The 25,093-nt window shown below is 37.2% G+C and overlaps 2 protein-coding genes and 1 long non-coding RNA gene across 6 annotated transcripts in view; 1 reads left to right on the forward strand and 2 right to left on the reverse strand.

Moving 5' to 3' along the window:
• Window positions 1-25,093, forward strand: part of LOC146459316 (uncharacterized) — a 329,226-nt gene that overhangs the window by 145,415 nt on the left and 158,718 nt on the right. The gene's annotated exons all lie outside the window — the stretch shown is intronic.
• LOC146459326 (uncharacterized) lies at window positions 77-9,610 on the reverse strand. Of its 3 annotated transcripts, XM_085089664.1 has the most exons (4): window positions 9,413-9,610; window positions 9,078-9,251; window positions 3,499-3,642; window positions 2,322-2,579 (listed from the first exon to the last, which is right to left on the reverse strand). In XM_085089664.1, the coding sequence occupies exons 1-4, from the start codon at window positions 9,440-9,442 to the stop codon at window positions 2,562-2,564; spliced, it is 366 nt and encodes a 121-aa protein (XP_084945790.1). In that variant the 5' UTR covers window positions 9,443-9,610; the 3' UTR covers window positions 2,322-2,561. The 3 variants fall into 3 exon arrangements, with proteins under 3 accessions (XP_084945789.1, XP_084945790.1, XP_084945788.1); XM_085089663.1 differs by lacking the exons at window positions 2,322-2,579; window positions 9,413-9,610 and adding an exon at window positions 77-294 and having other exon boundaries at window positions 9,078-9,374; XM_085089662.1 differs by lacking the exon at window positions 9,413-9,610 and having other exon boundaries at window positions 9,078-9,374.
• Window positions 10,939-18,270, reverse strand: LOC146459327 (uncharacterized). 2 transcript variants are annotated; one of them, XR_014858005.1, is made up of 3 exons: window positions 17,922-18,270; window positions 16,828-16,941; window positions 10,939-11,001 (listed from the first exon to the last, which is right to left on the reverse strand). It is a non-coding gene; the product is annotated as an uncharacterized LOC146459327 (long non-coding RNA). The 2 variants fall into 2 exon arrangements; XR_014858004.1 differs by lacking the exon at window positions 10,939-11,001 and having other exon boundaries at window positions 16,542-16,941.

A 25,093-nucleotide genomic window follows, 5' to 3' on the forward strand; every position in this document is an offset into this window, starting at 1 on the left:
GACACTTTTTGAAAACGTTCTAGAATGAATCAGAGATAGTCAATGAAACTCATTTTATTAGAACAATGCACTTGGTCTGACTTCTAGAATAGCTCTATTACTACATGGAATCTTAAGTTGGCGTCTCAATTCATTGTCCGGCTTCACATGTGACAAGATTAAAAATAATATTTTATTCATTGCGAACTACACGGTTTCCAAAAATGATCACTTGACATTTCACACGAGAAAGTTCATAAAACAGAGACAAAGCTTTAACGTCTGAAGGTTGGCATCTTATTTCTCCTCAGAAGCCTAATAAGGAAAAAAGTAAGCGGAATTAAAATATTAATCAACAATCTAACAAGACACGTATACAAAAAGCCCCAGTTAAAAACACGCTGATAATATGCCTCGATTTTACGAAATGCCACTGAGGGGACGGCAAAATCATATTGTTAAATCGGGATACCGTTGTAAACGAGCTCCCGATTTATAAATATACATGTAGTTGTTGCCGGGACACAGAATGTTGATCGTTAAATCAGGAATATCGTTAGATCGACGATCCTAAAATCGGGGTTCCTCTGGATTTACATTCATTTATTCATCCATGACGAGTATATTATGAACTCACAGAATGACCAGCTGCCAGTTTGCTTGAGAGCTCAGTTGGTATATATAGCACTGCACCAGCATCGCAGAGGTCATGGGTTTGAATCCCGTTGAGTTTTTTTTTTTTTTTTTTTTTCAGGCTTTTTTTCGCAACTGCCTAAGTTGCGTACTAATGGCGAGGATCTTTGTACCGCTTGTACAAATTGATATATTATCCATCTTTGGTGTTAAAGAATCTACTAGCGTCAGTTCCCAACGACTACCTTACAATCTGACTGACCACAATTATCCCTTTGTTTTTAAACTTTTCTATTCCGTGACATTTTCTGTAGTGAGAAAAAAAAATTAATAATACTTACTAATTCGTTCCAGATTTCAACTTAGGAGAGTCTATTCGGCAACATCACTCGATGACATAATACCATTGTGAAAGATGCTTTTTAATTAAAAACGAAAAAAAAAAAACGGATAAAAAAAAAATCAACAACTAAATACGGTTTAATATTTCCGTCAAAGCGATGTCAGTTTTTTTTTCTGCTGTAAAGTGACCATGTCTATGGAATCCCGATTGAAGACTGTAAGCTCGGTGGTATATGTTCATATCTAAATGAAGGAAACCACAAACGGACGGCAGCCACGTTTAGTGTCGTCAATGAGCAACGGTGCGCTAAATGCTTGGATACTGACATAAATAACATGATTTTATGAAGACAAACCCTCACATCTGGAATAAGAGTCTAGTCCATTCACCAATTCGGTCTTTAGCCTATTCTAGAAAAAAAAAAAACTGGCTAACGCTAGAAATCAATTATTAAGAGCCCCACAAAAGAGAATATCTAACTTGAAAGGTGTTTCACACGTCATCTTCTGTTTTCCAAGATGGCTTTCAGGTTCTCCAAGGTCGGTCAGGTGGATTCTGAGTACGCGAACACATTTCTGTCTTTTCCGATTTGCTTAGCTGAAATTTTAGAAACAGAAGCCTACCCTTCAATTCACCAGGGCGAATTTTGCTCTCTTATCGATATGAATCAAACTTTCCTTGTTACGAAAGTTTGAGATTGCTTTGCTTGCCTGACCGAAAAAAATGTTTTCCTTTACAATTCAATTTTAGATTATTAGGTCATTTAGGCCTTCCGAACAGATTTTTACAGACATGAGCTGAACCTTTGCGTTCACCGAAAACATTTCGTAAATCCCTTTGCAATATTTCTTATGCAGGGAAAATGTTCATAGATAATTGACAATATATAAATATATGTGTGATTTTAGTTTGATTTGCGTTTATTCAAGTTCATAATGCCACAATGCAATGCTGTAGATATCATTCTGGAAACTACGTTTGCCTTTTTCTGTCCTCGAATTCGATATTCTATTTTCCGTTAATTGGTAAGTGTTGGTAAATTTCATGAGTACTCTCAATACTCTCAATTTGGTCGATTCCTGTTAAAATTTACTTGCAAAGTTTTAGGTCAGGCAGGTTTGAATGGATTGGCTTCAGTGAAACTTTGCATGTTCTGAGAATAACTCCTTAGCTAAAACGGTATGTTGTTGATGTTCTGTTTTGTCTCGGTTCGTGAAATATTCACATTTCCAAGAGGCAAACACCAAACTATAACGAGTTACTCGGATTTGAAATTAAATTTTTCACAGATGATACAAGTTATCGGCAATCGCGGACACATGTTTTTAAAAACGGCGTTTCACTTTTCTAGCATGAATCAGTAATAATCAATAAAACTCATTTTATTAGAACATTGCATTTGGTTTGACCTCTACGTAATTCTATTAATACATGGAATCTTAAGTTGGCATCTTAATTCATTGCTCCAAATTCACACCTTAAAAGATTCAGAGCTTGCATTCTTTACAAACTACATGGTTTCGAAAAATGATCCCTTAATATTTCCGTGAAAAAGTTCATAAATCATCAATCTGAGACAAAGCTTTAAGGTCCGAAGGTTGACATTTTATTCTTCCTCTGAAGTCTAAGAAGAAAAACAGCAAACGTAATTAAAATCAACAATCTAACAAGATACGCATCCAGGAACCCCTGGTTAAACACAGATTGATAACATGCTTGTCATCTGCGTTTGTCATACCAGTTGTGTGAACCAATGAAAGGATCTATGATATTCAAAAAAATCAATTCCACATCTCATGAAGTTTAGCTGAATGAGTTTATATTACCCATCCTTGCTGTTCATGAATCTACTAGCGTCAGTTACGAAGTGACTGCTCTACAAACTGTTTGCCTACACCTCTCTCTATATTTTTATTCTTTTCTATTCCGTGACATTTCTTTCTTTTTTTTTTTTTTTAGTCTATTCGGTACTACATTACTCGATGACACAATCCAGTCGGAGCTTTTTTTTTTCTCCTGTAAAATTACCATTTCTATGGAATCCCGATCGAAGACTGAAAGCTCAATGGTATATGTTCATATCTTAATTTGGGAAAATCATGTCTCGCCAAAGATAGCCACAAATGGAAAACCACGCTTAGTATCCTTAGTAAGCAATGTCGAGCTTAATGCATTAACACTGACATGAATAACATGATTTTATTAAGACAAACCCCTTACATCTGGAATACTACTTAACTCCATTTACTAATGCAGTCCGTAGCCCATTCCAGAAAAAGTCTTCTGAATCTAGAGCTAGAACACAATTATCAGGGGCCGAGCGAACAAGAGTATTTAACTGGAAAGGTGTTAAGACGTCATCTTCTGTTTGTAGTGTACAATAGCACAGTACGATCTGTTAGAGGGAAAAAATTTTTAAAGTTCTTCCTAGCAATTATCTTCTCTTTCTGGTTTTTTTTCTGTACGTTCTCGGAGCTGATTTTATTTGGAAGAGAATTTATAATTTTAAAAAGGTTTTCGAAGTTATAATACAGATCACCTACCAAGATTGTCGACACATCGTTGATTTCAATATGCTTGATATCATCTGCCTTTATTCCACTCTTACTCCGTCTTCTTGAACACCTTTTCAGCCTTCTGGAACAACTTCGCCTCCTTCTTCTAGTCGGCCGGTCAAAAGCTCCTCCCTGGTCCATCAGTACGCATATGATAATCAGCAAAAAAGTCAACAGGATAAAGAGACGCTTTGAATCCATTCTTGAGTATTGCTTTGAAGAACGTGCAAAGCAACTTAGTTCCAGGCAGCTCGTGTTTTGAAGTTGTTCAAGGCGTGCGAATCTAACTATCGGACTAATCTAGCCTAGCCCATCAAAAATCGCTTCTGATGATCTGCTGCATTCTTGTCACCCAATATGAAAAGATTCGCAGTCATTAATTTACCTCGAGCGGAGGAGGAGACTATGTGATGTGTGAGGTCTATCAGATACATTACCATTATTTTACTAATGACAAATACTGTTTAAGATTACCCCACACCTTCGCGGGCACCTTCCCAAAAAAAATTGTAAGCGGGCTGATTTTAGAAAACCACCACAACCTATATATCGATAAGAAAGGTTATTAAATGAAGAATTCGATAAAATTCAGTTGTCAGCTATCAGTTTTATTTATTCCACTGGCAAGGCGAAGGAAGCCGGTAAACAGCAAAATGACAGAACGTCATTCCGTAGAAGTAATCGGGTATCAAACGTGATCTCTGATGAAATGTAGCTGCACAGTTTTAATCACAAACCATCAATCTCTCAAAGTGTGTGACAATTCCCCGTATTCCTATTGGTTTTCTTTTAATAGATCTGTCAAGTTCCAGTAAAAAAGACTGAGCGGTTTGAAACCTGCTGCGTTCCAAGGCCGCCTGGTAAGAAGTATTTGATTTTAAAAATAATGCGGACCAATGTTTTGTTCCTCGTTGTTCCGTTAACTGTCGGGCCAAATTTCACGAAATTTTGTCAATTATACGTACCCTATTATTAAGAATTGTTTATTCGTCTGCGTGCGTTCACCGAGATATGAAACACTCGAGAAGTTTGGAGAGCACGAAAGATGCTCTAGGTTCTTGAGTGTTCTTCAAACTTCCCAAGTGCTTCATATCTCGATGAACGCACAGCTGACTCATGAACCAATTGTTTAATAACATCTTCAATACGGCAGGTTAACCTGTTGATTCTAGGTTGATCAGAGATTTACCAAACATTCACTCAATATGCAAAGTGGTAAAAAACAACCCCATGTTCAGTAAATACACAACTTACAGGGTAAAAAAAGCAACACCCCTTTGGTCTAAAATAGTTAAAGTTTCTAATTATCCAATTAAAATACACTGGTTGCTATTTAAATTTTTTCCAAAAAACAGTTTCATATCGCGAGGACATGTGTTTGTTGACACAAGATTTACGCAGTTGTCACGTTTTATCCATGAAAATAAAAAGAAAATAGACAACTAAAGCTTTCCAAATTTAGGCCCGGTTCATACCTCAAACTTTACATGAGCCGAACCTAATCATTTTGTTCGGCGCATGTAAAGATCGACGTATCAATCAGTTAGGATCGACAGATTTGTATTTGGGTCGACCCGACCTTTTACTCGACTACGCCAGTCGAATAGAACGGCAAAAGTTCGACTTCGATTCAGACGTCAAACTTTTACATGTGCCGAACCATATGCATTCGTTACGTATAAATTATATAAATTATATCTATCCCAGACGTCTGCGCGTTCCATCGACTTGGCATGCGCAATTAAGTTCGGCAGTTGATTCAGAGGTCGAACCTAACTGAAGTCGAACTTAATTAAAGCTGAAGTGAGAAAATAGATTTTCGTGGTCAGCGGCTGTTGTTTTTACTCAACAAGATTCAAAAGGGCGGGAAAGATGAATTCTGACATGGAAGAGACAGTTTGGTAAAATAATCAAGACAGGCCAAACATGGCTCCCATTGGTCGATATAGGAAGAATATGACCTTCAAAGCTAATTTGCTGTTACGAGTACGTCTTTCAAAGATCTCCCTTTCTGTACCAAAGTAGGTGAGGGTCTTTGTAGATCTCTCTTAGCAGAGGCTGATTTTCTATCAAGTGCCATTTACTCATCTGAATTGTTTTAGGTTAGGCACAGAAGGGCGAAATTCTGTAAAGCCTGGTTTACACGTAGGACGCAAGCATAAGCATCAGCACAAGCATAGGAACAAGGATGTTTACACTAGCAAGCGATGATAATGCTTGGGTGGTCTCCCGCGCGCTTTTGGACGCTCTGTGCTACATTGGGTAAATTTGATGGAATCACGAACAGAAGCGTCACACAGTAACCGTAGGTATTCAGCCTTATCCGTCACAACAACGCCGGAACCTTTGTCAGGTTTGGTAATAACTAAGTCATCGCGGCGTTTGAGATTGTTGATGGCCTGTAACAGAGCTTTAGGTGGTGTTGGATTGCGTCTTGCGATGTAGTTTAGAGCAATGGATCTCAAGGTGGCACAGGCAAGGTCTTTCTTGGAGTCTGAAAGAGGCAGAATCTTCTATTTCGTTTGTTTCTGTGCGTTCGCAGACGCTGATTTTGGAAGTGCATTCAATGATTTTAGAAAGGTTTTGGTACTTAAAAAACAGTTACTGTTCACCTACCAAAATTGCTTAATCATTGTTTTATGCTTTGAAAATGTGCTGGGTTTACCAGGAATGTCAATTTTCTTCCGCGGAAAAAATGTCTAAACTCCAACAACCACCCTTGGGGGAAATAACATTTTGAAAAACCGTTTTGACTTAGACAAAAGCTTTTTGTACCAATACCAATAAGTCTCCCAATGAGGGTCTTTACGTTCATTTGTGTTCTTTCGTCTTTTGCAGTTAAGTTAAAGTTATTTGCCGCTGTCCACCATTTATTGGAGGACCGCTTTGTTCGTTTCCCCAATGTACCAATCTTTGAAAGAAAGCAGGGTAGCATCGTCGTTTGTGTTACATGATAGCCATATGTTGGGATAAACTAAGGGTAGTTCTTAATACCGAAGCACTGTAGACATGCTGACTGCAGAGTTGGTTCACAATTTTACGAAAATTATGTTTGTCTTTCCCTGTCCTCGATTTCGATATTCAATTTGCCTTTAACTGGTAAATGCATGTTGATGTTGTTTTTGTGCAAAAACGTATATAAATTTCATGAGTTCTCCCAATACCCTAAATTTCGTAACTTTCGGAAACTTTATCAAGTTTTAGGTCAGGCATTTTTGCATGGGTTGGCTTCAGTGAAACATTGCACGTTCGATTTTATATCTGCGAATAACTCGTTAGCAAAAATAATATGTTGGCAATGTTCTGTTTAGTCTTTGTTCCTGAAATATTCATATTTTCAAGAGGCAAACACAAAACTAATGCGTCACCCAGATTTGAAATTTAAGTTATCCGAAATCGGAGACACTTTTCGAAAACGGCGTTTTTCTGTTCTAGAATGAATCAGAGATAGTCAATAAAACTCATTTTATTAGAACAATGCATTTGGTTTGACTTCTAGAATAGTTCTATTACTACATGGAATCTTAAGTTGGCGTCTTAATTCATTGCTCCGTTCTCACATGTGACAAGATTAAAAATAAGCTTTTATTCATTGCGAACTACACAGTTTCCAAAAATGATCACTTGATATTTCACACGAGAAAGTTCATAAAACAGAGACAAAGCTTAAACGTCTAAAGGTTGGCATCTTATTTCTCCTCAGAAGCCTAATAAGGAAACCAGCAAGTGAAATTAAAATATTAATCAACAATCTAACAAGACACGTATACAAAAAGCCCCAGTTAAAAACACGCTGATAATATGCCTGCCGTCTGTGTTTGTCATACCAGCATTGTGAACTCATTACAGTGGAACCTCCATTTTACGAAATGGCAACGGGACAGCAAAATCATATGGTTAAATCGGGATACCGTTGTAAACGAGCTCCCGATTTATAAATATACATGTAGATGTTTGCGAGACACAGAATGTTGATCGTTAAATCAGGAATATCGTTAGATCGAGGATCGTAAAATTGGGGTTCCTCTGGATTTACATTCATTTATTCATCCATGACGAGTATATTACGAACTCACAGAATGACCAGCTGCCAGTTTGCTTGAGAGCTCAGTTGGTATATATAGCACTGCACCGGCATCGCAGAGGTCATGCGTTTGAATCCCGTTGTTTTTGTTTTTGTTTTTTTTTTTTTAGGCTTTCTTTTCGCAACTGCTTAAGTTGCGTACTAATGGCAAGAATCTTTTTTTCTTTTCAATTAGTTGACTTTGTTTGAAATTTGTACCGCTTGTACAAATTGATATATTATCCATCTTTGGTGTTAACGAATCTACTAGCGTCAGTTCCCAACGACTACCTTACAATCTGACTGACTACAATTATCCCTTTGTTTTTAAACTTTTCTATTCCGTGACATTTTTTGTAGTGAGAAAAAAAAATCAATAAGAATAACTGATTCGTCCCAGATTTCAACTTAGGAGAGTCTATTCGGCAACATCACTCGATGACACAATACCATTGTGAAAGATGCTTTTTAATTAAAAAAATAAAAAAAAAAAGGGAAAAAAAAAAAACAACAACAACAACAGCTAAATACGGTTTAATATTTCAGTCAAGCGATGTCACTTTTTTTTCTGCTGTAAAATGACCATGTCTATGGAATCCCGATTGAAGACTGTAAGCTCGGTAGTATATGTTCATATCTAAATGAAGTTAACCATGTCTCGCCAACGTTCACCACAAACGGACAGCCACGTTTAGTGTCGTCAATGAGCAACGGTGTGCTAATTAAATGCTTGGATACTGACATAAATAACATGATTTTATTAAGACAAACCCCTCACATCTGGAATAAGAGTTTAGTCCAGTCACCAATTTGTTCTTTAGACTATTCTAGAAAAAAAAAAAAAACTGGCTAACTCTAGAAATCAATTATTAGGAGCCGCACAAAAGAGAATATTTATCTTGAAAGGTGTTTCACACGTCATCTTCTGTTTTCCAAGATGGCTTTCAGGCTCTCCAAGGTCGGTCAGTTAGATTCTGAGTAGGCGAACACATTTCTGTCTTTTCCGATTTGCTTAGCTGAAATTTTAGAAACCGAAGCCTACCCTTCAATTCACCAGGGCGAATTTTGCTCTCTTATCGATATGAATCAAACTTTCCTTGTTACGAAAGTTTGAGATTGCTTTGCTTGCCTGACCGAAAAAAAATGTTTTCCTTTACAATTCAATTTTAGATTATTAGGTCATTTAGGCCTTCCGAACAGATTTTCACAGACATGAGCTGTATGTTTGCGTTCGCCGAAAACATGTCGCAAATGCCTTTGTTAATACAATAATACAGCAAATAACAGCGAACATTATGTATAAAGGAAATAGTTAGGGAAAGTTTAAATTCTCCTACTATGATCTTCGCTTTCGTTTGTTTCTACACGTTCTATGACGCTGATTTTGGAAGTGCATTTGAAGATTCTAAAAAGGAATTTGCTGAAGCAAAGACAAACAAAAAACAATAAATCTTCCCTGGCTTTTTTTAAAAAGGAACTGGCACTTATAAAACTGATCACCTACCAAGATTGTCGACACATGGTTCATATCTAAAGTCTTGATGACATCTGCCTTTATTCCACTCTTACTACGTCTCCTTGAACACCTTTTCAGCCTTCTGAAACATTTTCGTCTCCTTCCTCTTGGTAGCCACACTACAAAAGCCTCCCCCTGGCTCGCCAGAACGCATATAACAAGCTGCAATAAATTAACAGGACGGACGCTTTGATTCCATTCTGGATTCTTACTTTGAAAAACGTACAAAACCATTTAGTTCCGAGCAGCTCGGATTCTGAAGTTGTTCTCGACGTGCGAATTTAATTCTTGGCCTAACCTAGCCTAGCCCACCAAATCGTTACCTCGACCTCACCGCTCCTAATATTCTGCATTCTTGTCACCCAATATTAAAAGATTTGCAATTTTTTAATCTAACTGGAGAGAAGGAGGTCAACGGCTAACACGTCTACCATATTGAGTATGCCAAAAACGAAGGTTCATTCCCATTCTTTTACAGTAATACACGCATCAGTAGCTGTTTCCTGTCAATGCGCCAATGCGCCGATATCATCCCAAAGAAGAATTGTAAACTGTCATGAGACTATGTGATGAGTGCTGTAAATAAGCACAATACTAATAGGGTTTCCTTTGATAACAGTAATTTTGTTTTTATAATTACTGAATGAATTACCCTGTTTTAAAATAAAAGTATCTTCTTAATACTTCACTGATGCAAGATAGTGTTTAAATTATGGCTTAACTATGAGAAGATCTTTAAAAGGAATTTGTTTTAACACTTTTTCAAGCAGTTTCAGCTTAAATGACTTTTTGAAAAATGACCCATCCTGATGCATCACTGGTTGTTTGCGGTCGATCCGCTATATCTTTGTTTTACTCAATACAATAAAGTGTTGAGTTATGGCTAAATAAATGCATACTTGTAAAAAGAAGTTGTTCAATGATACTTCTTCTTTTTTTTAACAATTTCGGTTTTGAAAAACAACCCGTCCTCAAAAAGGGAGCCTCGACGCCTCCGACAAATTTGTCGGAAAATGAAGCTGGTCTCAATTTTGTAAACTGCAGAAGTAAACCTAAGTCTTCTGAATATTTGGTTAACCATTGGCATATTATTTTGCAAGGAAACAATTTATTATAAGTTCTCTGTAAATTTCACAAGGTTATGTGATTGCTAAAACAGAGGTAGACCTAAGAGGGCTCTCATTTTGTCACTTAACATCCCAATTAAGGTCAGTCAGCCAATTGAATTATCTACCAGTGGTGATCTTCCCCAACTATAAGCAATATTTCTTATGCGGGGAAAAATAATTGACAATGTGTAAATTTATGTGTGCTTTTAGTTTGATTTGCTGTTACTCAAGTTCATAATGCCACAATGCAATGCTGTAGATATTCTGGAAACTACGTTTGCCTTTCTCTGCCCTCGAATTCGATATTTTATTTTCCGTTAATTGGTAAGTGTTCATAAATTTCATGAATACTCTCAATACTCTCAATTTGGTCGATTCCAATTAAAATTTACAAAGTTTTAGGTCAGGCAGGTTTGAATGGATTAGCTTCAGTGAAACTTTGCATGTTCTGAGAATAACTCGTTAGCTAAAACGATATGTTGTTGATGTTCTGTTTTGTCTTGGTTCCTGAAATATTCACATTTCCAAGAGGCAAACACCAAACTATAACGAGTTACTCGGATTTGAAATTAAACTTTTCACAGATGATACAAGTTATCGGCAATCGCGGACACATCTTTTTGAAAACGGCGTCTCTTTTCTAAAATGAATCAGAAATAATCAATAAAACTCATTTTATTAGAACATTGCATTTGGCTTGACTTCTACATAATTCTATTAATACATGGAATCTTAAGTTGGCATCTTAATTCATTGCTCCGGCTTCACACCTTAAAAGATTCAGAGCTTGCATTCTTTACAAACTACATGGTTTTGAAAAATGATCCCTTAATATCTCCGTGAGAAAGTTCATAAATCATTAATCTGAGACAAAGCTTGAAGGTCTGAAGGTCGACATCTTATTCTTGGTCAACATCTTATTCTTCCTCTGAAGTCTAATAAGAAAAACAGCAAACGTAATTAAAATCAACAATCTAACAAGAAACGCATACAGGAACCAGTGGTTAAACGCAGATTGATAATATGCTTTCCATCTGCGTTTGTCATACCAGTTGTGTGAACCCAATGAAAGGATCTATGATATCCAAAGAAATCAATTCCTGATCTCATGAAGTTTAAATAAATGAGTTAATATTACCCATCCTTGGTATTCATGAATCTACTAGCGTCAGTTCCGAAACGACTACTCTACAAACTGTTTGCCTACACCTTTCTCTGCATTTTTATACTTTTCTATTCAGTGACATTTCTTTCTTCTTTTTTTTTTTTTAGTTTATTCGGTACTACATTACTCGAAGACACGATCCCGTCCTGTAAAATTACCATTTCTATGGAATCCCAATCGAAAACTGAAAGCTCAATGGTATATGTTCATATCTTAATTTGGGAAAATCATGTCTCGCCAAAGATAGCCACAAATGGAAAACCACGCTTAGTATCCTTAGTAAGCAATGTCGAGCTTAATGCATTAACACTGACATAAATAACATGATTTTATTAAGACAAACCCCTTAGATCTGGAATACTACTTAAGTCCATTTACTAATGCAGTCCTTAGCCCATTCCAGAAAAAGTCTTCTGAATCTAGAGCTAGAACACAATTATCAGGGGCCGAGCAAACAAGAATCTTTAACTGGAAAGGTGTTTCAGACGTCATCTTCTGTTTGTAGTGTACAATAGCACAGTACGATCTGTTAGAGGGAAACAATTTCTAAAGTTCTTTCTAGCAATTATCTTCTCTTTCTGGTTTTTTTCTGTACGTTCTCGGAGCTGATTTTATTTGGAAGAGCATTTATAATTTTAAAAAGGTTTTCAAAGTTATAATACTGATCACCTACCAAGATTGTCGACACATCGTTGATTTCCGTGCTTGATATCATCTGCCTTAATTCCACTCTTACTCCGTCTTCTTGAACACCTTTTCAGCCTTCTGGAACAACTTCGCCTCCTTCTTCTAGTCGGCCGGTCAAAAGCTCCTCCCTGGTCCATCAGTACGCATATGATAAGCAGCAAAAAAGTCAACAGGATAAAGAGACGCCTTGAATCCATTCTTGAGTATTGCTTTGAAGAACGTGCTAGGCAACTTAGTTCCAGGCAACACTTCCGTTTCTGATCTGCTGCATTCTTGTCACCCAATATGAAAAGATTCGCAGTCATTAATTTACCTCGAGCGGAGGAGGAGACTATGTGATGTGTGAGGTCTATCAGATACATTACCATTATTTTACTAATGACAAATACTGTTTAAGATTACTCCACACCTTCGCTGGCACCTTCCCAAAAAAAATTGTAAGCGGGCTGATTTTAGAAAACCACCACAATCTATATATCGATAAGAAAGGTTATTAAATGAAGAATTCGATAAAATTCAGTTGTCAGCTATCAGTTTTGGTTATTCTACTGGTAAGGCGAAGGAAGCCGGTAAACAGCAAAATGACAGAACGTCATTCCGTAGAAGTAATCGGGTATCAAACGTGATCTCTGATGAAATGTAGCTGCACAGTTTTAATCACAAACCCTCAATCTCTCAAACTGTGTGACATTTCCCCGTATTCCTATTGGTTTTCTTTTAATAGATCTGTCAAGTGCCAGTAAAAAAGACTGAGTTGGAAACCTGTTGCGTTCCGAGGCCGCCTGGTAAGAAGTATTTGATTTTAAAAATAATGCGGACAAATGTTTTGTTCCTCGTTGTTCAGTTAACTGTCGGGCCAAATTTCACGAAATTTTGTCAATTATACATACCCTATTATTAAGAATTGTTTATTCGTCTGCATGCGTTCATCGAGATATGAAGCACTCGAGAAGTTTGGAGAGCACGAAAGATGCTCTGGGTTCTTGAGTGTTCTTCAAACTTCCCAAGTGCTTCATATCTCGATGAACGCACAGCTGACTCATGAACCAATTGTTTAATAACATCTTCAACACGGCAGGTTAACCTGTTGATTCTAGGTTGATCAGAGATTTACCAAACATTCACCCAATATGCGAAGTGGTAAAAAACAACCCTATGTTCAGTAAATACACAACTTACAGGGTAAAAAAAGCAACACCCCTTTGGTCTAAAATAGTTAAAGTTTCTAATTATCGAATAAAATACACTGGTTGCTATTTAAATTTTTTCCAAAAAACAGTTTCATATCGCGAGGACATGTGTTTGTTGACACAAGATTTACGCAGTTGTCACGTTTTATCCATGAAAATAAAAAGAAAATAGACAACTAAAGCTTTTCTAATTTAGGCCCGGTTCATACGTGGAACTTTACATGAGCCAAACCTAATCATCTGGTTCGGCGCATGTAAAGATCGACGTATAAATCAGTTAGGATCGACATATTTGTATTTGGGTCGACCCGACCTTCTATTCAGATTCAGAGGTCGAACCTAACTGAAGTCGAACTTATTTAAAGCTAAAGTGAGAAAATAGATTTTCGTGGTCAGTGGCTGTTGTTTTTACTCAACAAGATTCAAAATGGCGGGAAAGATGAATTCTGACATGGAAGAGACAGTTTGGTAAAATAATCAAGACAGGCCAAACACGGCTCCTATTGGTCGATATAGGAAGAATATGACCTTCAAAGCTAATTTGCTGTTATGAGTACGTCTTTCAAAGATCTCCCTTTCTGTACCAAAGTAGGGAAGGGTCTTTGTAGATCTCTCTTAGCAGAGGCTGATTTTCTATCAAGTGCCATTTACTCATCTGAATTGTTTTAGGTTAGGCACAGAAGGGCGATATTCCGTAAAGCCTGGTTTACACGTAGGACGCAAGCATAAGCATAAGCACAAGCATAGGCGCAAGGATGTTTACACTAGCAAGCGATGATAATGCTTGGGTGGTCTCCCGCGCGCTTTTGGACGCTCCGTGCTACATTGGGTAAGTTTAATGGAATCACGAACAGAAGCGTCACACAGTAACCGTAGGTATTCAGCCTTATCCGTCACAACGCCGGAACCTTTGTCAGGTTTGGTAATAACTAAGTCATCGCGGCGTTTGAGATTGTTGATGGCCTGTAACAGAGCTTTTGGTGGTGTTGGACTGCGTCTTGCGATGTAGTTTAGAGCAATGGATCTCAAGGTGGCACAGGCAAGGTCTTTCTTGGAGTCTGAAAGAAGCAGAATCTTCTCTTTCGTTTGTTTCTGTGCGTTCGCAGACGCTGATTTTGGAAGTGCATTCAATGATTTTAGAAAGGTTTTGGTACTTAAAAAACAGTTACTGTTCACCTACCAAAATTGCTTATTCATTGTTTTATGCTTAAAAAAAATGTGCTGGGTTCACCAGGAATGTCAATTTTCTTCCGCGGGTAAAATGTCTAAACTCCAACAACCACCCTTAGGGGCAATAACCTTTTGAAAAACCGTTTTTACTAAGACAAAAGCCCTTTGTACAAATACCAATAACTCTCCAATGAGGGTCTTTACGTTCATTTGTGTTCTTTCGTCTTTTGCAGTTAAATTAAAGTTATTTGCCGCTGTCCGCCATTTATTGGAGGACCGCTTTGTTCGTTTCCCCAATGTACCAATCTTTGAAAGAAAGCAGGGTAGCATCGTCGTTTGTGTTACATGATAGCCATATGTTGGGATAAACTAAGGGTAGTTCTTAAAACCGAAGCACTGTAGACATGCTGACTTCAGAGTTCGTTCACAATGTTCAGAAAATTATGTTTGTCTTTCCCTGTCCTCGATTTCGATATTCAATTTGCCTTTAACTGGTAAATGCATGTTGATGTTGTTTTTGTGCAAAGACGTATATAAATTTCATGAGTACTCTCAATACCCTAAATTTCGTAACTTTCAGAAACTTTACCAAGTTTTAGGTCAGGCAGGTTTGCATGGGTTAGCTTCAGTGAAACATTGCTCGTCCGAATAACGAAAATGATATGTTGGCAATGTTCTGTTTAGTCTTGGTTCCTGAAATATTCATATTTTAAAGAGGCAAACACAAAACTAATGCGTCACTCAGATTTGAAATATAAATTTAAGTTGTCAGAAATCGGAGACACTTTTTGAAAACGGCGTTTTTCTGTTCTAGAATGAATCAGAGATAGTCAATAAAACTCATTTTATTAGAACAATGCATTTGGTTTGACTTCTAGAATAGTTCTATTACTACATGGAATCTTAAGTTGGCGTCTTAATTCATTGCTCCGGTTTCAAATGTGACAAGATTAAAAATAAGCTTTTATTCATTATGAACTACACAATTTCCAAAAATGATCACTCGATATTTCACACGAGAAAGTTCATAAAGCAGAGACAAAGCTTTAACGTCTGAAGGTTGGCATCTTATTTCTCCTTAGAAGCCTAATAAGGAAACCAGCAAGGGAAATTAAAATTTTAATCAACAATCTAACGGGACACGTATACAAAAAGCCCCAGTTAAAAACACGTTGATAATATGCCTGCCGTCTCTGTTTGTCATACCAGCGTTGTGAACTCATAACAGTGGAACCTCCATTTTACGAAATGACAAGGGGACAGCAAAATCATACCGTTAAATCGGGATACCGTTGTAAACGAGCTCCCAATTTATAAATATACATGTAGATGTTTCCGGGACACAGAATGTTGATCGTTAAATCAGGAATATCGTAAGATCGACGATCGTAAAATCGGGGTTCCTTTTGATTTACATTCATTTATTCATCCATGACGAGTATATTACGAACTCACAGAATGACCAGCTGCCAGTTTGCTTGAGAGCTCAGTTGGTATATATAGCACTGCACCAGCATCGCAGAGGTCATGGGTTTGAATCCCGTTTTGTTTTGTTTTGTTTTGTTTTTTTTTTTTTTTTAGGCTTTTTGTTCGCATCTGCTTAAGTTGCGTACTAATGCGAGGATCTTTTTTATTTTCAATTAGTTGACTGTGTTTGAAATTTGTACCGCTAGTACAAATTGATATATTATCCATCTTTGGTGTTAACAAATCTACTAGCGTCAGTTCCCAACCGGACTACCTTACAATCTGACTGACTACAATTATCCCTTTGTTTTTAAACTTTTCTGTTCCGTGACATTTTTTGTAGTGAGAAAAAAAAATCAATAATAATAACTAATTCGTTCCAGATTTCAACTTAGGAGAGTCTATTCGGCAACATCTCTCGCTGACACAATACCATTGTGAAAGATGCTTTTTAATTAAAAACGAAAAAAAAAAAAAAACCGAAAAAAAAAACAAAAACAAAAACAACAACTAAATACGGTTTAATATTTCCGTCGAAGCCATCTCCCTTTTTTTTCAGGCAGGTTTGAATGGATTGGCTTCAGTGAAACTTTGCATGTTCTGAGAATAACTCCTTAGCCAAAACGGTATGTTGTTGATGTTCTGTTTTGTCTTGGTTCCTAAAATATTCATATTTCCAAGAGACAAACACCAAACTATAACGAGTTACTCAGATTTGAAATTTAATTTTTCAGAGTTATCGGAAATTGCAGACACATTTTTTTTTGAAAACGGCGTTTCTCTTTTCTAGTATGAATCAGAAATAGTCAATAAAACTCATTTTATTAGAACATTGCATTTGGTTTGACTTCTACATAATTCTATTAATACATAGAATCTTAAGTTGGCATCTTAATTCATTGCTCCGGCTTCACACCTTACATCATTTAGAGCTTGCATTCTTTACAAACTACATGGTTTCGAAAAATGATCCCTCGATATCTCAAGTGAGAAAGTTCATAAATCATCAATCAGAGACAAAGGTTCAACGTCTGAAGGTCGGCATCTTAATCTTCCTCTGAAGTCTGATAAGGAAAACAGCAAGCGAAATTAAAATCAAGAAACTAAAGAAATACGCATACAAAGAGCCCTGGTTAAACACACATTGATAATGATGCATGTCTAGGTGTGTGAGCCCATTGCCATGATCTATGAGATCCAAATAAATCAATTTCCGATCTCAAGAAGTTTAGCTTACTGTGTTTGAAATTTGTGCTGCCAATATAAATGGATACATTACCCATCTTTGGTGTTAATGAATCTACTAGCGCCAGTTCCGAAACGAATACTCTACAATCTAATTGCTTACAATTCTCTCTGTATTTTTATACTTTTTCATTCCGTGGCATTTTTTTTAATAAAAAATATATAATTCGTTCCAGATTTGTTCTCATGATAGTTCATTCGGTAATATCCCTCGATGACAGAATCCCATTGATACAATTCAATACTTCCGTCCGAGGGATGTTTTTTTTTTCTCCTGACCATGACCATGGCCATGTCTATGGAATCCCGATCGAAGACTGTAAGCTTGGGGGTGATCTTAATTAGGGAAAATCATGTCTCGCCAACGATAAACACAAAAGGAAAACCACGCTTAGTCAGTCCTCAATAAACAATGTCGTGCTAATGCTTTAACACTGACATAAATAACATGATTTTTATTGTAAGACAAACCCCTTACATCTGAAATACGACTTGATTCCATTTACCAATTCAGTCTTTGGCCTATTCCATGAATCTAGAGCTAGAACGCAATTATCAGGGGCCGGGCGAACGAGATTATTTAATTGAAAAGGTGTTTCAGACGTCATCTTCTTTTTGCAGAGTAAAATTGCACAGTTCGATCTGTTAGAAGAAAAAATTCTGAAATTCTTCCTTTCAACTATCTTCTCTTTTACTTTTTTCTTTTTCTTTTCTTGTACTTTCTCGACCCTGATATTATTTTGGAAGAGCATTTCATGATTTTAAAAAGGTTTTTGAAGTTATAATACTGATCACCTACCAAGATTGTCGACACATAGTTCATATCCAAAGGGTTAATGATATCATCTGCCTTTATTCCACTATTACTCCTTCTTCTTGAACACCTTTTCAGCCTTCTGGAACATCTTCGTCTCCTTCTTCTTGTCGGCCGGTCAAAAGCTACTCCCTGGTCCATCAGTTCCCATATGATAAGCAGCAAAAAAGTCAACAGGATAAAGAGACGCTTTGGATCCATTCTTGAGTAATACTTTAAAGAATTGACGTGCAAAGCAACTTAGTTCCAGGCAGCACGTATTCTGAATTTGTTTAAGGCGTTCGAAATTAACTGTTGGCCTAACCTGGCCTTGCCCATCAAAAACCTCTTCTGATCTGCTTTATTCTTGTCACCCAATATGAAAAGATTCGCCGTCATTTACCTCCTGCGGAGGAGGAGACTATGTGATGTGTGAAGTGTATGAGACACATTACCATTATTTTACTGATGACAAATACTGTTTAAGGTTACTCCAAACCTTCGCGGGTGTCTTCCCGAAAAAAAAAATCTACATAAGAAACCACCGCAATCGATAAAAAGGTTATTAAATGCAGAATTCGATAAAATTATAAGCTATTTTTGTTATTTCTCTGGTAAGGCGAAGGAAGCCGGGAAACAGTAAAATAACAGAACGCCATTCTGTTGAATTAATCGGGAAACAAACGTGATCTCTGATGAAATGTAGCTGTCCAGTGTTAATCACTAAGCATCAATCTCTCAAAGTGGTTGAGAATTTCCCCGTATTCCTATTGGTTTAATTTCTTCTAATAGATCTGTCAAGTTCCAGTAAAAAAAACCTTTTGCGTTCCGAGGCCGCCTGGAAGGAAGTGTTTAATTTTAAAATTAGCGCGGACACTGTTTTCCTCCTCATTCTTTAGTTAACTTTCAGGCTAAATTTCACGAAATTCCGTCAATTCTACATACCTTATTAAATCATTTGAAGACTAGGCATCTTGCAGTAGTCTTATTTCGCCTTCTAAAGATTTAGAATCGTGGCACCCCTTTTGGGGAATTATGTCAACACCGGGCGCAGACTATGAGCCTGAAAGATGCTTTTTTAAAATTAGAAATATTCTAAACACAGTGTTATATTTCCGTCTGAGCTGCTGTAAAAATGGCCATGTCTATGGAATCCCGATCGAAGACCGTAAGCTCAGTGGTATATGCTCATTTCTTCTTTAGGGAAAATCATGTCTCGCAAACGATCACCCCAAACGGACACCCACGTTTAGTGTCGTCAATAAGCAATGGTGTGCTGGGACACTGAACTAAATAACACAATTTTATTAAGACAAAAAACTCACATCTGAAATACGACTTCAGCCCATTTACCAATTCCGTTTTAGCCTATTTCAGAAAAAACTCGCTAACGCTAGAAAACAATTATTAGGGGCCGCACAAAAGAGAATATTTAACAGGAACGCTGTTCCAGACGTCATCTTCTGTTTTCCAAGATCTCTTATAGGTCTATAAAATGGACACAATGTACGTGCAAACACTACCAAGATTGTCGACACATCGTTCATATCTGAAGGCTTGAAGGCCTTTTTTCCTCTCTTACTCCTTCTCCATGAACACTTAACATCTTCGTCTCTTTCTTCTTCTTCGCGGACACAGTACAAAAGCTTCTCTCTGGTCCACCACAACGGATATCATAAGCAGCAACAAAGTCAACAGGATAAAGAGACGCTTTGATGCCATTATTGAGTCTGTCTTTGAAGAACGTTCAAAAGCAGTTTAGTTCCCTTCAGCACGGATTCCGGAAGTTGTTTTGGACGTACGAAGTAATTTTTATCCTAGCGGAACCAAGCCTTGTCTATCAAATGAATGAGGGGGGAAAAAAGCCGTACCTCGCTATAGCTTTATTTTACTAATACAGTCGAACCTCTTTATTACGGACACCAAGGGGACAGGGATAAGTGTCCGCATTATAGAGGTGTCCGTTTTAGAGAGGTAGGCTTTATATGGATTTCGGTCTCTCAGGGACCAAGTGAACTGTCCGTAATAGAGAGGTGTCCGTATTAAAGAGGTGTCCATAAGGAGAGGTTCCACTGTACCACTGAAAAGTGTTCAGTTAAGCTTAATAAATACAGATCTCCAAATATAAGTTGTTTTCCGACACTTTTCAAGCATTTCCAGTTTCGTTTTGATGACATTTTTGAAAACAACAACAACAACAACAAAAAAAAAAAACAGCCATCCTCACACAGAGAGGCACAGTGCATAAATGAATTTGTCGGAAATCTTTGGGATCACTTTTGTAAATTGGAGATCTGTCTGAAAAGGGTCTAAGAATTTGTTGACATTTGCATCATCATCATCATCATTATCATTATCATTATCATTATCATTATCATTATCATTATCATTATCATAATCATTATTATTATTATTATTATTATTATTATTATTATTATTATTATTATGTACATTAATGACAACTTCGATGATATTGCTGACAGATGAATAGGAATGCATTTTTTTATTATTGTGGTAAAATAAACCGTTAAAAATCGGCAACAGATAATTTATGATCAGGCATTATTTTGCATGCAGACGGCTTTGACAATCCTTTTTATGTGAAAAAGTGAAATTTTGAAAATTTCATGGGAAAATGTACCTGTCTCCTCAATTTTTATTTCTGAGGGGTTTGAGGTCTTACGAACAGGTCACGTTCTACAGCGACGATGAGCAGTTGGGAGCCCCAGTCGTTATAAAATTTGCCGGGTGCAGACATTGACCTTAGCGAATGTATGACGACGCTCTTGACGATAACTTAGGATTTTGAATCAGATAGCAATCTTTTTTTTTAATAAAAACTACCACTTTTACATAAAAAAAATGAGAATTTTATTTTTTACTGGTCTTTAATTTCAATAACATGCGGACTCTTAAGTTCAAGATTCAACTAAACGCTACGCTTTTCATCGCATCAATCACTGCAGCGGACCCTTAGAAAACAATAACGTTGGGCTCAGCAGTGTCAAAAGGCCATGCCCGTGGGCTGTAATTGGCAGAATTCGACCCACTTTCTTGGTTTCTGTACTTTTGCTGTCCGTTGATTGTCGCAGTAATTATGGTTGACGGCAGTAAAACACGCACATCGTTAGTTGGGTTTAAGTTCAGAATTCAAATGTTACTAAGGATGCTTTTCTTTGGGACGATCCAGATCAGCATCAATGATCAAACATCACGCGGATCAAGATTCATCAAATTAAAGGAACCGAGGAATCCACTCTAGGCAAGGGTTCGTCGGTTCCTTTGATGCACCATTACCCAAGTGCTCTTGGATCATTGATCCTGATCTAGATCATCCCAAAGAAACGCACCCTGAAAAGGCGCAGTTAAGGCAACCTTGATGTCATGCGAACTGAACCCTATTTACCTCTGAACGTTTAGTTAAGAACACTTGCCAGAGGATAATTAATATGGCTGTTTAGCTCTCTGGCCGCTGCAAAATCATCTACAATTAGAAACATGTTTTGAGCAAAAATCTGTCGAATACACGTTGATTGATTTTTAAAAAATAGTTTTCACCAAGGCCTAATCTGGGACCTTAAGTCGCCTTAAGTCGCTTAAAATTGCCTAAAGTCGCATTAAGTCGCTTAAAGTCGCCTTAAGTTGCCTTAAATACCCCCGGCGGGGGAGGGGGGAATCTCATATTAAATTGACGGGGGTGATTGCCATACCTTTTAGGGGTTAGTATTATTTTGTGGTTTGATACTTCCATCAGATACATTGTGGTAGCTTTTAGGGTAATGAGCCAAAAAAATATGACAGGCAGCAAATAACAATCAACTGATTTGGTACCTCTTAAATAAAATGATAAAAAAAAATTGTTCAGATCATGCCCACAAAAAAGAATTCTGATACCTTTTAGGGCTTCTTTTCAAACGTTTCGAGTTTATCTCTTTCACTTTTAAATGGGAGCCCATCCCCCCCCCCCCCCCCCAGCCCCTGCCAATCTTTTAAAAATCGCTTTGATGTAAAAAGCTCAAATTTCCCCCAGAGGATAAACTTCCCTATTTCAATAAAAACAAATATGAATTTTTTGTCCATAATAGTGTGTTCATTGGGTTACTGATCTTTGTCAGTGACTCAACTGATGGTCATAATATTATATATAATTCCATCAACCATCCCCCCATACAAATGTGAGAACTTAAAAGCTGGGGTTGGAGGACCCTTTCTAAAAGTAAAGACCTGGTTGTTACACATTTTAACAGAAGCCCTAAATTAATGGTACAAGAATATTCTTTCACTGGCATGGCTCCAATACTCTTGCACTCCAAGAAGCTTTCTTGGCAGTTTGCCATATTTACGCGATAAACTGCCCACCTATGAATAAGCACCCACTTAGAATAAGCGCCATCCCCAAAAGCCCAAAAAGTGAATGAGAGCCCACCTCGCCCCCTCCCAACAAAATACATTTCTGTACTAGCCCGGCATGAAGTAAGATCAGTGTCAGTTGTGTTCCAAAATTGGTTTTAGATACGATACTCAAAGAACTTTCATATTGTTTATGTTAGATTTTACACTTTTTGTGTCTTGTTCAAGCGAAATAAACTTGTCAGCTCCCGTTATCCCTTGTCTTGTTACTCTCTAAAAATGCCCTGGCTTGCTGAAAATGTTGGGAGACCCTCATGGACCAAAAAATTAAGTGCCCAGGGTGGTTAATCGAATAAATACGGTATTAACACATGTGTTTTAAAGCAGGTATGAATTAAGCAATGGATTCAAACTGTGCTGAGGCTTAAGTCATGTGCAATTACTGAGGCATGGAAAGGAAAACATGAACAGAGTTGTGGAAACATTTTCCTGCATGAACTTTTTATTGGAATATTTTGAATTACACAAATAAATAAAATGAGCTTTTCTTTTCTGATAAGAAGATAATATTTTTTTTCTAACTAGGTCCTAAATAAAAATCAAGAGTCAATGTCTCTTATCAAGAATTGACAAACTTTATAAGCTTAAGTGCACACTATATGAAGGTTAAAATTATCCACAATTAGTCACTTACCGATTGGAAAACTTATCAGGTGCCATCGAACAGTACATAAATGCAAGAAAGGATAACTTCTGGATATTGACGTGCCCAATCCATTCGCGATGAGTGTCTATTTCACAACAATCATTTGACTTTAGCATTTGTAAACAAACGAAGAAGCTGAATGTGCCAGGCTTTCAGACTAGCTAAAGCTCGTTCTGATTTCATACATACATTAAATTCAGTTTCTTGCCGCAAATCTTCATTTGCCAAAATGTTTCCTGTAATTGACCATTAAGTAGAAATGCAATTTTAAGGACATCTTTTCCACTGCGACTGGAAATAATTCCAAAACCTCTTAAAATAAATCCAGGAATTCACAACATGCGTTTGAAAGAAGTGTGGGCACTGGGAACAAATAGAGATGAAGAAATGCATGCTGGGACGATCGCCTTCAAAATGGCGGCATTCAAGGTTTGTGTACATTTTTGTGAATTTGTAATGCGTGTTCTTGTTCTGTTATATTGTCATCAGTTGAACGGTATATATTTTCTTTTAGACAGGTAAAACGCTACAGAAGGAGGCGTATTAACATTTTTATAGCTGGATTTCTGGCTTGAAGCTGGTATGAATTTGGCAACGACGGCCATCAAGCAAGTGGAATTTGGCATGGAGGATTTCAGCTATTGAAATAAGTATTGTATTAATAGTGAATGTAACAAAATGCTGTAGTTGATCAAATTATTTGATATAAGCTTGCTAAGCTTAATATGTATTAAATATATCATTGTGATTGATTGAGTGATTTTTGATACTCTTTACATATTTATTACCGATCAATACTCTTGTTAGATGAATTATGTATCAAAAAATTCCAGATGTGATCAGTTGTGGGCATAATGTGCATCATGTCAAATTTTTCGGGGATGATCACCCATGGAGTTTCCTGATACATAATGCTTGCATCATAACAATCCAGGTAATATTTTATTTCCCTTCTTGGACACATTTTGTTCAAGTCTATGCGTGTTAGTTAAGGTCATATTGAAGGCCTTTCTGGGCCTGAACTGGGGTGTCTGTACTAAGGACTTGAAATCTTTGTGATGATGAAGTCTGGGTAATTTCTCAGTTATCTTAACAGCTATATGCATTTTAAGGCTTGTTTCCCTGATTGGTGGATTACAATAAATCATTCACATGCAACTGAACATCCTGTTTGCCTTTAAGGTTAAGGGTTCCATATCCATGTGGGACCTAAACAAGGCAAATCAATTGTATATGTCCACTGTGGTATATTAATAGGCCTAACTATACATGGACAACAGTCTAGCTTACTCACTGCACCTTGTGTAAAATTTTTCTTAAGTCACCCAAAATCGCCTTAAGTGGCCTAAAATTGCCTTAAGCCACCTTAAACCGCCTTAAGTCGCCTAAAATCGCTTCAATTTTACAGTGTGTTTTGCTAATTAAAAGTCGCCTTAAATCGCCTTAAATCGCCCCAAGTCGCCCAAAGTTACGGCGACTTAACGTCCCAGAGTAGGCCTTCACCAGATACTTATGCCAAAGAGCATGACGTATTTTCTAAGTTCTAAGTTAAAGTACGCCTTTACTTCGAAATTCATTTTGGAACGATAAATCAATTGCCTCAAAGGGGATTAACCGACAAATATATTGTATCTAACTAGTGACGATTCTGAACAGTACGTAGCAATAGAGGTATCAATCGATAACTCTGCAGGTTAATTCGTAACGTTTCAGGGACATAGAAAGTCTATCATCACACTCTTGCATGGTCCGTCTCCTCCCTTTAAAGACACAGGGCTTCGCGCCCTCTGTAGGTTATGGGGGAGGGGGGAGACAGCGGACATTTTGGAGTATCTCTTGTCAGTAAATGAGAAGAAATTATAAGAGCAATAATCTGTAAGATTCGAACTTTGCCTGGTCACCGCATCTCACCTATTTCGCTCATATTTGACATGTAAACGGCTCTATGGGTCCTAATTACGAAACGGATTTTTCTTTCTTTTTTTTATTTTGAAAAGTACCGAGAAGGCCGGTTTCAATGATTTTGCTGAATTATGAGTAAAGAGCTATCCATCCTTCGGTATATGTTTCAGGTCGGGCGTGTTTGAATAGATTAGCTTCAGCGAGACATCTCATGTTCTAA

Source organism: Pavona decussata, unplaced genomic scaffold (genome assembly GCF_977016875.1).
Source record: "Pavona decussata unplaced genomic scaffold, jaPavDecu1.1 SCAFFOLD_220, whole genome shotgun sequence".
In the NCBI taxonomy this organism is placed as follows: domain Eukaryota; kingdom Metazoa; phylum Cnidaria; class Anthozoa; order Scleractinia; family Agariciidae; genus Pavona; species Pavona decussata.

Coding starts and splice junctions, on each gene's coding strand:
- LOC146459326 (XM_085089663.1), bottom strand. CDS start 9,323: ATGGTTTTGTACGTTTTTCAAAGTAAGAATCCAGAATGGAATCAAAGC. Junction 3,643..9,077: donor ACCATGTGTCGACAATCTTG/GTAGGTGATCAG, acceptor CTGATGGACCAG/GGAGGAGCTTTTGACCGGCC.